We start from the raw sequence: 12,483 nt of genomic DNA, 5'->3' as shown, positions 1-12,483 counted from the left end.
TGGAGATTTTTGGCATACCCTCATCGCTCACAGGCGATGGAGAGCGTCAGCCTCCTCCCCGCCTCACACGCAGCTCTCGGCATCACAAGCAGCCCCGGGGCTGCTGAGTGAATCGGGTTTTGTTTGTAGGCTTCCTGCTGGGAAAGCAGCAGGGTCGCTGAGGTCAGATGGATATTCCGCAGCTGCGCGCTGGGAAAAGCCCACGGAGCTCAGCCGGCATGAGGGGGAACGCAGTCGGACACAGGGTCCCCGTAAATGCCTCTGGAAAAGCACCATTAGGTTGGCTTCTGCAGAGAAAATGATTTTAGGGTAATTGTTTGTGAAACAGCATGAGGGGTGAGTAGCTACTGAGCTGTCACAGGTGAAGAGGGGACATTGGAGAGTGGTCAGCATCCCCCTCCCATCCCACAGTGGATGGAGGCACTTGGGGGCTTGGAGAGAGGGTCCAGAGGACAAGGACAGGCAAATCCAGGAGCATGGCAAACCAGCGGTGAGGGAAACAGGAGCTGGGCAGAGCCAGGACCAGAGAAGAGAACAGATAAAAACAGATAGACTGGGTTGGAAGAGACCTTGGAGGTCTCTTCCAACCCAGTCTATCTGTTTTTAGAATCCAGTCTATCTGTTTTTAGAACCCAGTCTATCTGTTTTTAGAATCCAGTCTCTTCCAACCCAGTCTATCTGTTTTTAGAATCCAACCCAGCCCCAACACCTCCACTAAACCCTGGCACCCAGTGCCACACCCAGTCTGTTTTTAAACACACCCAGGGATGGTGACTCCACCACCTCCCCGGGCAGACCGTTCCAGAACTTTATCACCCTTTATGTAAAAAACTTATTCCTAATATCCAACCTGTATTTCTCTTGGTGCAGCTTGAGGCTGTGTCCTCTGGTTCTGTCAGTGTTGCCTGGAGAAAGAGCCCAACCCCAGCTGAGCACAGCCACCTTTCAGGGAGTTGTAGAGAGTGATGAGGTCACCCCTGAGTCTCCTTTTCTCCAGGCTGAGCACCCCCAGCTCCCTCAGTGGTTCCTCACAGGGTTTGTGTTCCCAGCCCCTCTCCAGCCCCGTTGCCTCCTCTGGACACCCTCCAGCGTCTCAACGTCCTGCCCAAACTGAGGGGCCAGAGCTGGACACAGCACTCAGGGTGTACTCACTGGACTCACCCACCAGTGCCAAGAACAGGGGCAGAATGACCTCCCTGCTCCTGCTGGCCACACCATTACAAGCTGGGGACGGTGTGGCTGAGCAGTGCCCAGGCACAAAGGGACCTGGGGGTGCTGGTCAAGAGCCAGCTGACCATGAACCAGCAGTGTGCCCCAGTGGCCAAGAAGGCCAAGGGCTCCTGGCCTGGGTCAGGAATGGTGTGGCCAGCAGGAGCAGGGAGGTCATTCTGCCCCTGTACCTGGCCCTGGTGAGAGCACACCCTGAGTGCTGTGTCCAGCTCTGGCCCCTCAGGCTGGGAAGGACATTGAGAGGCTGGAGCGCATCCAGAGGAGGCAACGGGGCTGGAGAGGGGCTGGGAACACAAACCCTGTGAGGAACCACTGAGGGAGCTGGGGATGCTCAGCCTGGGGAAAAGGAGGCTTAGAGGTGACCTCATCACTCTCTACAACTTCCTGAAGGGAGGTTGTAGACAGGTGGGGTTGGTCTCTTTCACCAGGCAGCACTGACAGAACCAGAGGACACAGTCTCAAGCTACAGCAGGGAAGAGATAAGTTGGATATTAGGAAAAAAAAATTCACCAGAAGAATAATAAAGTACTGAATGCTCTTCCCAGGGAGGTGGTAGAATCACCATCTCTGAATGTGTTTAAAAAAAGACTGGACATGGCACTTGGTGCTATTGTCTAGTTGAGGTGTTAGGGCACAGGTTGGACTCAGTGATCTTAGAGGTCTCTTCCAACCTCATTATTCCATGATTCTGGGATTCTGTGTTCCAGAGGGGACAGCGATGGCCGCCCGTTTTTACCTGCGCTGCCTCTGCCCCGGCTGCTCCAGCCCGGCACTGCTAGCCAAGCATAAGCAATTGTTCCTGGCCACCCTCCAGCTTCCCGTCAAAACTGTCACAGGACAGAGAGAAAACATGCCCCCGACCCATGCAGATTTCCGCGGCGCTAATTGCTCCCATTAAACCCCCGGGCTCCAGGCGCATCCAGCCGCAGGGGAGGCGGCTCCTTCGAGGCTGGAGCAGCTGAAATCCCCCTGAGCTGGCTGGGGGATTTGTTCCCCCACAAGAGGGGCCTCCTGCTCAGCCTGCTCTGGCTGCTGCCAGGCCTTGCCCAGCTCTTTCCATAGAGGATGAAAGGCATGGATTTGGGAAGGAAAGCATGGATTGGGAAAGTCATAGTAAGAGAGTGCCTTAGAGCAAGGATATGCCTGCATCCAGACAGACCATGCAGGAAGCCCACAATGGATGCAGCCTCACCTTTTGTCATAGCCATCAATGCCAAAAAACAACAACAAAAAAAATCAATCCTCTTTTCAAAAGATCTAGGCTTTCTGAAATAAAGCAGTACTAAAACTTGTTTTAAAATAAGGAAATAATACAACCCCAACCTGCAGCTGTAGTGCCTCCAGGCTCACCTCCCAGCCTGCTGCAGCTGTGCTTTGGGGGGAATTCGGGAATGTTGGGGTGATGCTAATTATGACCAGAGAGACCTTTTCCAGAACAGCCCAGAACAGTGAGGGGCTATGTGTCCTGTGGGACAGGGCCACCAGCCAAAACTGCTTCTCTTTGGGGTCATTGCAGGTGACACAAGATGATGTAGCACCAAGAAGAACTTCAACAAATGATGGATGTTCCCCTCAAAATGGAATCTTTCTGGGAAATGATTCCCTCTGCCAGTCTAACCTGGGGTTGACTTTGGACAGCAGGTACATCCTGCTGCTTCTCTGCTTCCCTCTCAGAGCACTCAGAGCTGCCTGGGCCATGCTGGCATGGCTGGGCTTGTCTTGGAGAGGCACTTCTTGAGCTAAGCCAAGTAAGGGAGTGGTCAAGGTGGGCAAGTCTCTGAAATGCCACCTTAGATGCCCTGCAGTTTAACACCCAGGTGGTCCTGCTGGGCCATGGATCCAAGCTGCCAGGCAGGTCCATAGAAATCCATAAAAGGCCTTTTTCCAGCCTGGCATGAGGTTTCTCCCAAACAGCAGGTGGATGCTGTGCTGGCTGTGCTGACCTCCCATAGCCTTCTCCTCACTTGTTGCAGCTCCATTTAATGGGATCTGATGAGCTAATCCCCCCTGTCTCCTCACAGTCCTATCAGAGGGGATTTCTGCACAGGGGCTGGAGGCAAGGAAATCCATCACACCAGCAATGCCCTCACCAATCCTCACAGGCTTCTGCTGGAAGCTGGATCAACCCTTTCCTTCTCTCCATCGTGGGGCTTGGTGTGGTCCTTGCAGGGAGCTGGTCCATGGCTACAGCTGCACCATTCAAACATCCAAACACCAGGTGAGAGGGGAGATCCATGGGCCAGTGAGAGACTCACAAGGGCTGCAGTACATGTGGACATTTCAGCATTAAATGACAACCTTGTTTTCTGTTGTGTTTTTCTAAGAGACTGCATGCCTGACCAGACTGCATTTCTTGGTCTGCATCCCATATTTATCCTGTAATTACACCTTTGGACAAAGCCTGCCTGTCTGTTAGGCCCTTTTTTTTCAGGACACAGTTTTATTCTATGCTCTGCTTTCACTGTAATGAAATCTGGGGGGCAAGGGGAAGAAAACTCCCCACACCAGGAGTGAAAGCTCTTTCTCAAAAGCTGCCTCAAGAGCAAAGGAGCTTGCACAAGCCCTCTCCTTTTCCCCAAAGAAACCCCAGCCACTGAGATCCTTTATGCTTCTCTACCACCCCACAGGGATTAATGCCACAAACCATGTTATCCCATAAAAGAGAGTTGCCACCACACTGTCAATCTCTGGGCTCCACTGCTGGAGGAGCCAGAGAATTTCCAAGGAGATCCCTGCAATCCTTATAGCCAGGCAGCTGACATGAATAAAGCTGATAAAGTTTCTTGTTGGCACCTGCCTGGATCACATCACAATAAGGGATGAATTCCCACAAAATGGCATTCCTGTAAAATTCCCAATGTCTGCTACATGCTTGGCTCTGGAGGAGTAGGAAAGATCTGACACAAACCCCAAAGGCAGTTGCAGGAGCTGTCTGAGCTGGGGTTTCCTCCAAGGGGAAGGAAACCCCATGCCAGGAGCTGACATGAGCCTGGCCACCCCCATTTCCCCAAAAGCTGCCTTGGTTTGAGCCCCAGTCTGTAGGTGGTGATGGCAGGTGAGGTGAAGCCTGTCACCACAGCACCCTGAGCCTGGCAAACTCATCCTGCTCTATTGTGCAGGAATAGAGGAGCTGGGCAGCACCTTGGCACAGAGCATGCTGTGATCCCAGGGAAAAGGAGAACAGCTTTGTGGTACAGTCCTGGGGTGGGATGGAAGGAGATCCCAGCTCCCCATGGCTCTTCTCATGGACACAAAGACCATTTAATTGCAGAGACCATTGCATTTCACCCCTGGGGTTTTCCCACCCTTTTCTGGCTGGGATCTGTGACCAATTTATGGGCTGGCATGTATAGAGATGCTGCCTATAAATACACATCCTGACCAAAAGAGGGTGATTTTGGTGCTGTTGTCCATGGGAAGCAGCTTGTCTTCTCAAGACACTGAAAAACTTGGAATGAAAAATGAGGTTTGTCAGGGAGAGAATAAATGTAAGTGGAACCTTGTTGATTTCTGCTAAAAGTAGATTTTTATGTATAAGGCATAAAATAGCCAGTGTTGGTGTTTAAAAGCAGACAGAAACTGTTTGAATTGTTTTTTCCAGGTGATTCTTTGCCCTGAACAGACACACTTCCACCTTGGCTGAAGCAGAGCTTCCTGAGGCATGGGGGCAGCCAGCTTACCCAGGAAAAATGGGGAGCTGGGGGGCAAGGATGGGCCAGGCACTTTGTTTAGAGCAATCCTTCATCCCTTGGAGACTCAAAATCCTCATTTCCCTGAAGCAAAGCCTCCAGGGGCACAGCCAGGGAGCTGCAGCCACCCTGGTGCCACTGGGGCTGTCACAGGACGATGTGCAGGACATGTCTGTGGGCAGAGGGAATGTGGTGTGTGAGGCTGCTGATACAGGAGAGGATTTGGGGTTTTGCAGAGGTGGCTGTGAGCCAGAAAGAGTCTCCAGCAGCTCAGGCTTGGCAGGGGAGGATGGGGCCTTCAGCCTGGCCCAGGTGACAGGGGAAATGTACAGAGTTCTGCTGGAGTAATGTATTGCTCCCAGCAGTGAGTATGTGCTGTAAAATACAAGAAAATGCCTGTCATGAAAACTGCCTCTGGAAAAGACAGAGTTGGGCACAAAGGTGCAGAGGAAGGGGGACAGGAAAGCAGCATTTGGGAAGTGACAACTCATCCCCAGCATCCTCAGCTAGGAATGGGCCTTTGATCCAGCTTTGTTCCAGCAAGATGAAACACCAAAGAAGTTATACAGGTAAGAACCCTGCCCCAGCTGGGATGGTTTCACACAAGGGGTGCCAAGCAAGCCTGTCCATGTAATTTTACAGAAGAGCTTAAATCAGATTTAAATCAGAGAGTTCAGACCTTTAGAAATGGGGGTGGGTTTGGTTTTTCACAATTTTTGCACTGAATTGTGCTTTCCCAAAGCCAGTCATTGCCAGGCTCTTCCAGTAGCCTCCTCACACATGTACCATGCCAGTACCAGGAGAAAAGAGAGACAGATCTGGAGCACAGCTACCCTGGGGATATTTCCCAGCCTCTGGACATTCATAGCTCCCAGATCTCCTAGCCAAGACAGGTGTTTAGCAGCTCTGAAGGTTTATATTGCACAGATTAATTAATATTTTCTCCTGTTGAAAAGTGTAGCATTTCCAGCTGAATGCTGTGTAACAAACAGCATCTGGGTGTATTTCAGTGTTGCCAAGGCCTTTCCCATCAAGGGCTTTCTCCATTCCTTCTCCCCTCCCAGCTCTCTTGCAGGCTGAAGAGCCTGGGGTGCAGGAACATCCCCCACTCCTGTCGACCCCTTTGTCACCCTCCTTCCCCAGTCCCTGAGCCCCTCCTGTGGCCAAAGCAAGGATGCACTGGACTGGGACACTGTGTCCCATGTCACAGAATCACAGGATCACAGAAAAATGAGGTTGGAAGAGACCTCTAAGATCAAGTCCAACCTGTGCCCTAACATCTCAACTACCAAGTGCCATGTCCAGACTTTTTTTAAACACATCCAGAGATGGTGATTCTACCGCCTCCCTGGGAAGAGCGTTTCAGAACTTTATTATTCTTTTGGTGAAAAATTTCTTCCTAATATCCAACCTATCCCTTCCCTGCTGTAGCTTGAGACTGTGTGCTCTGGTTCTGTCAGTGCTGCCCGGTGGAAGAGACCGACCCCACCTGTGTACAGCCTCCCTTCAGAAGTTGCAGAGAGCAATAAGGGCACTTCTAAGCCTCCTCTTCTCCAGGCTAAACAGCCCCAGCTCCTTCAAACCTTCTTCACAGGGCTTGTGTCCCCACGGCCGAGCTGGCTGCACCCTCTGGCGGCAATCCTGAGTCCAGGCTCTGCTTTTCCCGGAAAATTCCTTCGTCGTCTGCCACCCCCAAGGCTGGAGGGTGTTTTGCTGAGAGGGGGTTTTGGCACCGCTGAGGAGCAGGGCGGGGGCAGGGGAGTGTAGGAGCAGCTCTGCCAGCTCACAACACACAGCAGTGTGTGCAGCAGCTATTTTTATCCATTTTTATCCACAGGGCCAGCAGCTATATTTATCCAGAATGCCACAGGAGCTGAAAGTCTTCGGGGCAGCTTCTGTGCTGCAGAAGAACCGATCTGGATGTCCTTTATGAAATAAATGGAGCTGCCCACTTCTTCCAGCCCCTACTCGCCTTCTCCCGGGCCCTTTGCCACCTCCTCAGCCCTTCCCTCTTTATGTCCCACTGTCTCCACCGTGCCGATGTCCCTGCCCATGGTGGGGAGGTTGGAACCAGATGGCCTCTAAAGTCTCATCCTACCCAAACCTTTCGGAGCTTTTGTGATCTTCTCTCTTGCACAGCCATCTCTGGGCTCCCTTTCCTGCTCCACTCAGAGCAGATACATGTTTTCTGGGTTTAAGTTGTACACCAGGAGGAATTTCCTTAGAGAGAGGGCGATTACACATTGGAATTAACTACTCAGAGAGGTGATGGGTTCACCATTCCTGGAGGTGTTTAAGGAAAGACTGAGTGCCATGGTGCTGGTTTGCTCATAGGTTGGATTCGATGATCTCAGAGGTCTTTTCCTAATTGTTTCTGTAATTATGTAATCTTAATTTTCCTCTCCAAAAGGTTATTTCTTCGGGTGGAGCGAGCCATCCCCCAGCCTTGTGAAGCTCAGAGCTGAGCCCTCAGCGTGTAAAACCCTCGGTCCCTTCTCGCAGGGGGGGATATAGGCGGAGGGGGGGCTTAGGGCAGGTGAAGCGCTCGGGGCGCGCTGCTCGCCTGGCAGGAGCCATTCCCGGCCCGCGGCTCTCCTGCCAGGCCTCGCCCCGCCAGCCCCGGGTGCCGGGCTCAGCGCCCTGCCGGTGCCGGGTGCCGGACTCAGGGCCCCGCCAGCCCCGGGTGCCGGGCTGAGCGTCCTGCCGGCCCCAGGTGCCAGGCTCACCTCCCAGGAGCCCGGCTCCGCCCGCGGCTCCGCCCGGGGAGGCCGAGCGCGGCCCGGCCCGGCCCCCGCACCGCGCCCGCCGGAGACGCGCTGGCCATGGGCTCCCGTCTGTCCCTGGACGAGTCCGTGCGGGTCGTGGTGGTCGGGGGCGGCTTCGGAGGGACGGCGGCCGCCAGCCTGCTCAAATCCTGGGCCGTCCCTTTCGTGCTGGTGGACGTGAGAGATGCTTTCCATCACAACGTGGCCGCGCTCCGGGCTGCCGTGGAGAGCGGTAAGGGCGCGGGCAGCCCCCCTGTCCCAGCGGCACCTGCGGAGGGATGCGGGGAGCGGCAGGGAACGCGGGCTCACACTGTCTTCTCCGCCCTGCGATGGTGAAAGACTTGATGTTTTCCATGTGGAAAACAAATACTTGGCACCGGGAGGACCCACAGACCGTCTGTGGTGAAGCTAATTGCACAGCAGCTGGGAAAACTGAGTAAAAACTGCTCAGACTATCTCTACCCCCTCCCCCCCCCCCGCCTTTATTTTATTTTTTTATTTCAAGAGTTTAGAAGGTGACTAAGCTAAAAGCAAGAGCTGCTGGAAGGGGTGAGTCAATCACTTTCTGTCCCTGGCCCTTGAAAGGTGGAGCAGTGAAAACCCTTCAGAGAGCTGCTGAGGCCTGTCGGGGCCCTCACTTGGAGGCTGGGCCAACTCCATTAGTCCCATCACTGGGGAATTCAGGGGTAAAGTACCACGTTTGAGGCTGGGATCAAGCATCAAAAGGACAGCAAAAGTTTGGTCTGAGAGGCAGATTGCATGCAAAAAGCCTCTGACACCCAGCCAGAAACTGCCAGGACCACAGAAACAGTAATTGGTAAACCAGTACAGGAGATACCAGGAGCAGAGACAAAGCCATGTAGCCAAGAGTATCATCTGATCTGAGGCTCCTTGCTGGGCAGAGATAACACCCAGTAAAGCCCAGCCCACAGTCCCAGATGCTTGCCATGCTTTTGTCTGAGCAAGGACAGCATGAGAGAAGAGAAGAGGGGGTGGTTAGCCTCCAGAGAAGGAGAGTTCTCCCATTGTCTCCTCTTCCCACAGGATTTGCCAAGAAGACTTTCATCTCCTACTCGGTCACCTTTGGGGACAGCTTCCGACAAGGCAAGGTCGTGGCCATAGACCCTGGGAGGCAACAAGTGGTGCTCAGTGATGGTGAGGTGGGTGTTGCAATGACCTGGCTGCCTTATGGCATCACCTGCTAGTGCAGGCAGCCAGCCTTCAGCAGGGTGTGTTCCATCCTCCTGAAGAACTTGGCATCTTTTCCTGCACAGCCCCATCCCTTCCAGGCGAGCTAAGTGGCCTTCAGCTGTGCTGGGATGTGGGTGTGCAGTAAATACCCAACCCCTTCTCCTGCTCAGCTGAGCTTTTATTATTAGAGCTGGATTTAGAGCTCAACAATTAAACCTGGGGCTCAGCTCCTTATTTAACTGCAGGAAGAGTCAAGAGCAGCAGCATCAATCACTCTTTTCAGCCAGAGCATCTCACCTCTGTTCAGGAGAGAAGTTAGTCTCTGGAACCAGTGAGTGTCCAGCATAAATATCAGGTTATTCCTGGTAAATTTAGGGTAATTTCTTTAAAGCTCTCAACTCACCTGAATGGTGCTTAGCTCAGACCTTGAGGAACAGTTACTTGGTGTGACCTGGCCTGGGTCTCTTCCTAAAGTCACTTCCTGACAGTGACAGGTTACCAGGAAGGGATGGAGATGAGGGAATGAGTGACCAATACCTAGGAGGCAACCACTGCATTTTAGGCTCTGCTTTTAAGAGGTCTAATGTCCCATTCTACCTTCTGCCCTCCCAGGAGCTTCACTACTCCCATCTCATTCTTGCAACAGGCAGTGATGGGCCATTCCCTGGCAAGTTCAACCAGGTCATTGACATGGAAAGTGCCATCCAGACCTATGAAGACATGGTTAAAGAGGTGAGGAATCAACTCTTAGGAAATGCTGCCTGCCTTTGTTAAGCCTCCCTGTCCCAGATACCACTGTGTCTATCTGGAACCAGTTGTGTCTAAGAGAAAGGGACACAGGCAGCAGCCAGGACAAGGCTTCTCTGGCATAAGGGGAAACCTGAAATGCTCAACAGAATTACAGGGTAGGCAGGAAGAATGCACAGGGCACTCCTTTGTTGTTGCCTCTTAATGAGCTAAGAGGTTTATTGCTGTTGGGCCTGTGCTGTGTCCCAGAATGTTCATGGAGTGACTGAAGGGGTCTGGCTTCCTGCCCTTTGCAGCTCTCTTGTAACACAAATTTTCTCTTGAAGATGGAGAAATCTCAGCGCATCCTGGTAGTGGGAGGTGGTGCTGCTGGAGTGGAGATGGCTGCCGAGATCAAAACGGAGTACCCAGACAAAGAGGTGGGAACATCTTCATCACAACTAACTCCATCCTGGTTCTGATACTGTTCCATGGTGCTGCTGCTGGAGGCACCTGAGATGACTGCACATCTGGTTGCTGAGCCTGTAGCCAGTCACCAGCAAGGACTGTTGGCACTAGGTGCCCCTTCCTGGCTTGTTCTTGCAGGAATCAATTAGAGTGGAGCGAAGCGAGCTGTAGCTGCTCCCACCTTGCACGCAGTGAGTCCTGTTCTGTTCCTGTGTCCCCATTTGCTGTTTTGTCCCCTACAGGTCACCCTTATTCACTCAAAAACTACACTGGCTGACGTGGAGCTGCTGCCCAGTGTCCGTCAGGTGGTGAAAGAGATTCTCCTCAGGAAAGGAGTCCGGCTGCTGTTAAGTATGTCCTTAATGATGCCTCTGAACACCTACCAGCTGCTCTTCCTTTAGCCAAAGCATCTCCTGATGTCCTCTTTCTGACTTCTTTTGCTTTCACATGGCTCCCTTGAATTCCTGTTCCTCTGAGCTAGCTGCAAACCAAGCCTAGCAAAGGTTTGTGACCCAGGGCTCTCTGTTGCAACAGGTGAAAAGGTCAGCGACATAGAAAGGCTCAGGCCAAACCAGTTCCAGAAGGACATGGTAGTGAGGACAGAGAAGGGCACTGAGGTGGTTGTTGACATGGTGGTGCTGTGCACAGGGATAAAGATTAACTCTTCTGCATATGCTGCTGCATTTGGTAAGTGAAAAAACCCAAACCATAGGGTGGGGAGAAGCAGCAGGTCCTCAATGTGTGGTGCCTGAGGGGTGTGAGGTGGGGAATGGACTGTGTACAACCTGCAGGGGTGATTCCACCCAAATATCAAAGGGTGATGCATTGCACGAGACTGCAGTGATTAACTACAGCAAGGCAGAAAGCAGCTCTTCCCTGACACATAGAAAAGAGGGTGAAAAACAACCCCTCACTTTGTGTCAACTACATCTGCAGCATTTTGGGGTCTCAGGCCACAAGTACCACAAAGCTGCTTCTAAAATCCTGCTGTTTGGCAAAACAGGTGACAAAATGGCAAGTAATGGTGCTTTGAAAGTTAACAAGCACCTCCAGCTGGAAGGCTATGAGAACATCTATGCCATTGGGGACTGTGCAGATCTCAAAGAGCCCAAGATGGCCTACCATGCTGGGCTCCACGCCAACATCGTGGTGACAAATATCATCAACAGCCTGACACAGAAGCCTCTCAAAACCTATGAGCCAGGTAAGGTCAGCTGCAAGGAACAGCTGTCTCAACTCTCCTGAGACTCTGAACTCACTGAATTCACTCTGAAAGAACTCAAAACTGGGGTAATACCAGCTTATAGCTCAGCTTCATATTAGTCCTTGCCAAAGACACAGTGTAGATATTAATTACCTGTGTCAGTCTACCACACAATGTGTTCTTTCTTCACTAATGTCTTGATAAATCTCCTGGTGGGAGTCTGCTACTCATGAAACTTATTTTCTTGTAATTGCTCACTGTCCAATTAAATCTTGGGAGTAAGATGACTTCTCTTTTCCTTCTTTCTCCCCTTAAACTACAATAAACACAGACTGAACAATCTGGGTAATGGGTCTTCTTCTTCATGAGCACTGATGTAAACTTGCCAGAACTATGCTGAATGCTGTTCCACGTGGATGCAGGGGAGCTGGACAACAGCTGCTTCACTTCCACCTCTACATCTCCTTTGCAGGGTCACTAACATTCCTGCTCTCCATGGGCAGGAATGATGGTGTGGGCCAGGTGAATGGTTACTACGTGGGACGTCTCCTGGTGACCATTGCCAAGAGCCGGGATCTGTTTGTCTCCAAGAGCTGGAAGAACATGGGGCAGACAATGCCCTCCTGAGAGGGCACCAGGAACAATCCAGCAGCTGGAACAGGGTGAGGGTGCACTTCTATTGCTTGGACTGACTGCTTCTATTGCTATACTGTCACTGTGACACATAAAAGGGGTGCCTGTCTTGCTGTGAAGGGAAAGGAGGCACTTCCCAAAATGAGCTGCACTGAAGTTCCCATGATAAAAAACAGGGAAGAAATGTTTCTTTTACTCCCCCTGCTGAGAGAGCTCTGGGCAACAAGCTTGGCTTACCTTGATTTGTAACAATAAACACAGTGCTTTTCAGAATCTCTGTGGTTTGTTGGTTATGTAGGTTGGGTTTTTTTCCTGGCTTTCTCTATTCTTGCTCTTTTAAGAAGGACCTGATTCTTACAGATCTGGCATCTGCTCTGCAGCTTGCAGGGAGAATGGCTCACAGTGCTGCCAGGGTATTGTCTGTCTAAAACCTGGAAGGGGATATGGTCAGCCTGGAATGCAACAGAATATAATTCAGCTTTGTGTCATAATCTCCTCAGCAGCTTTAATTACATCACTTATAGCACCAAACTTCAGCCAGAAAAGCTGCTGGTTGTGATATGGCAAGCACTGAATT

General features: G+C 51.9%; 1 protein-coding gene across 1 annotated transcript; it reads left to right on the top strand.

Annotated features, from left to right (window-relative positions):
• The first annotated feature begins 7,703 nt into the window (after window positions 1–7,703).
• Window positions 7,704–12,179, top strand: AIFM2 (apoptosis inducing factor mitochondria associated 2). Its single transcript, XM_009098859.3, has 8 exons — window positions 7,704–7,916; window positions 8,729–8,844; window positions 9,488–9,607; window positions 9,949–10,041; window positions 10,312–10,420; window positions 10,604–10,756; window positions 11,073–11,273; window positions 11,746–12,179. Exons 1-8 carry the CDS (start codon window positions 7,742–7,744, stop codon window positions 11,898–11,900), a joined length of 1,122 nt encoding a protein of 373 aa, XP_009097107.4. The 5' UTR covers window positions 7,704–7,741; the 3' UTR covers window positions 11,901–12,179.
• Window positions 12,180–12,483: the final 304 nt, after the last annotated feature.

Source organism: Serinus canaria, chromosome 6 (assembly GCF_022539315.1).
Source record: "Serinus canaria isolate serCan28SL12 chromosome 6, serCan2020, whole genome shotgun sequence".
Lineage (NCBI taxonomy): Eukaryota > Metazoa > Chordata > Aves > Passeriformes > Fringillidae > Serinus > Serinus canaria.
The sequence above is the reverse complement of the archived record's forward strand: the minus strand, read 5'-3'. Positions and strand labels throughout refer to the sequence as shown.

What these genes read in the sequence shown, in the direction of transcription:
- AIFM2 (XM_009098859.3), top strand. Translation starts at nt 7,742, where the DNA reads ATGGGCTCCCGTCTGTCCCTGGACGAGTCCGTGCGGGTCGTGGTGGTC. An exon ending in CGGAGTACCCAGACAAAGAG is followed by an intron (nt 10,042 to 10,311) that starts GTGGGAACATCT and finishes TGTCCCCTACAG; the next exon opens with GTCACCCTTATTCACTCAAA. An exon ending in AGGAGTCCGGCTGCTGTTAA is followed by an intron (nt 10,421 to 10,603) that starts GTATGTCCTTAA and finishes CTGTTGCAACAG; the next exon opens with GTGAAAAGGTCAGCGACATA.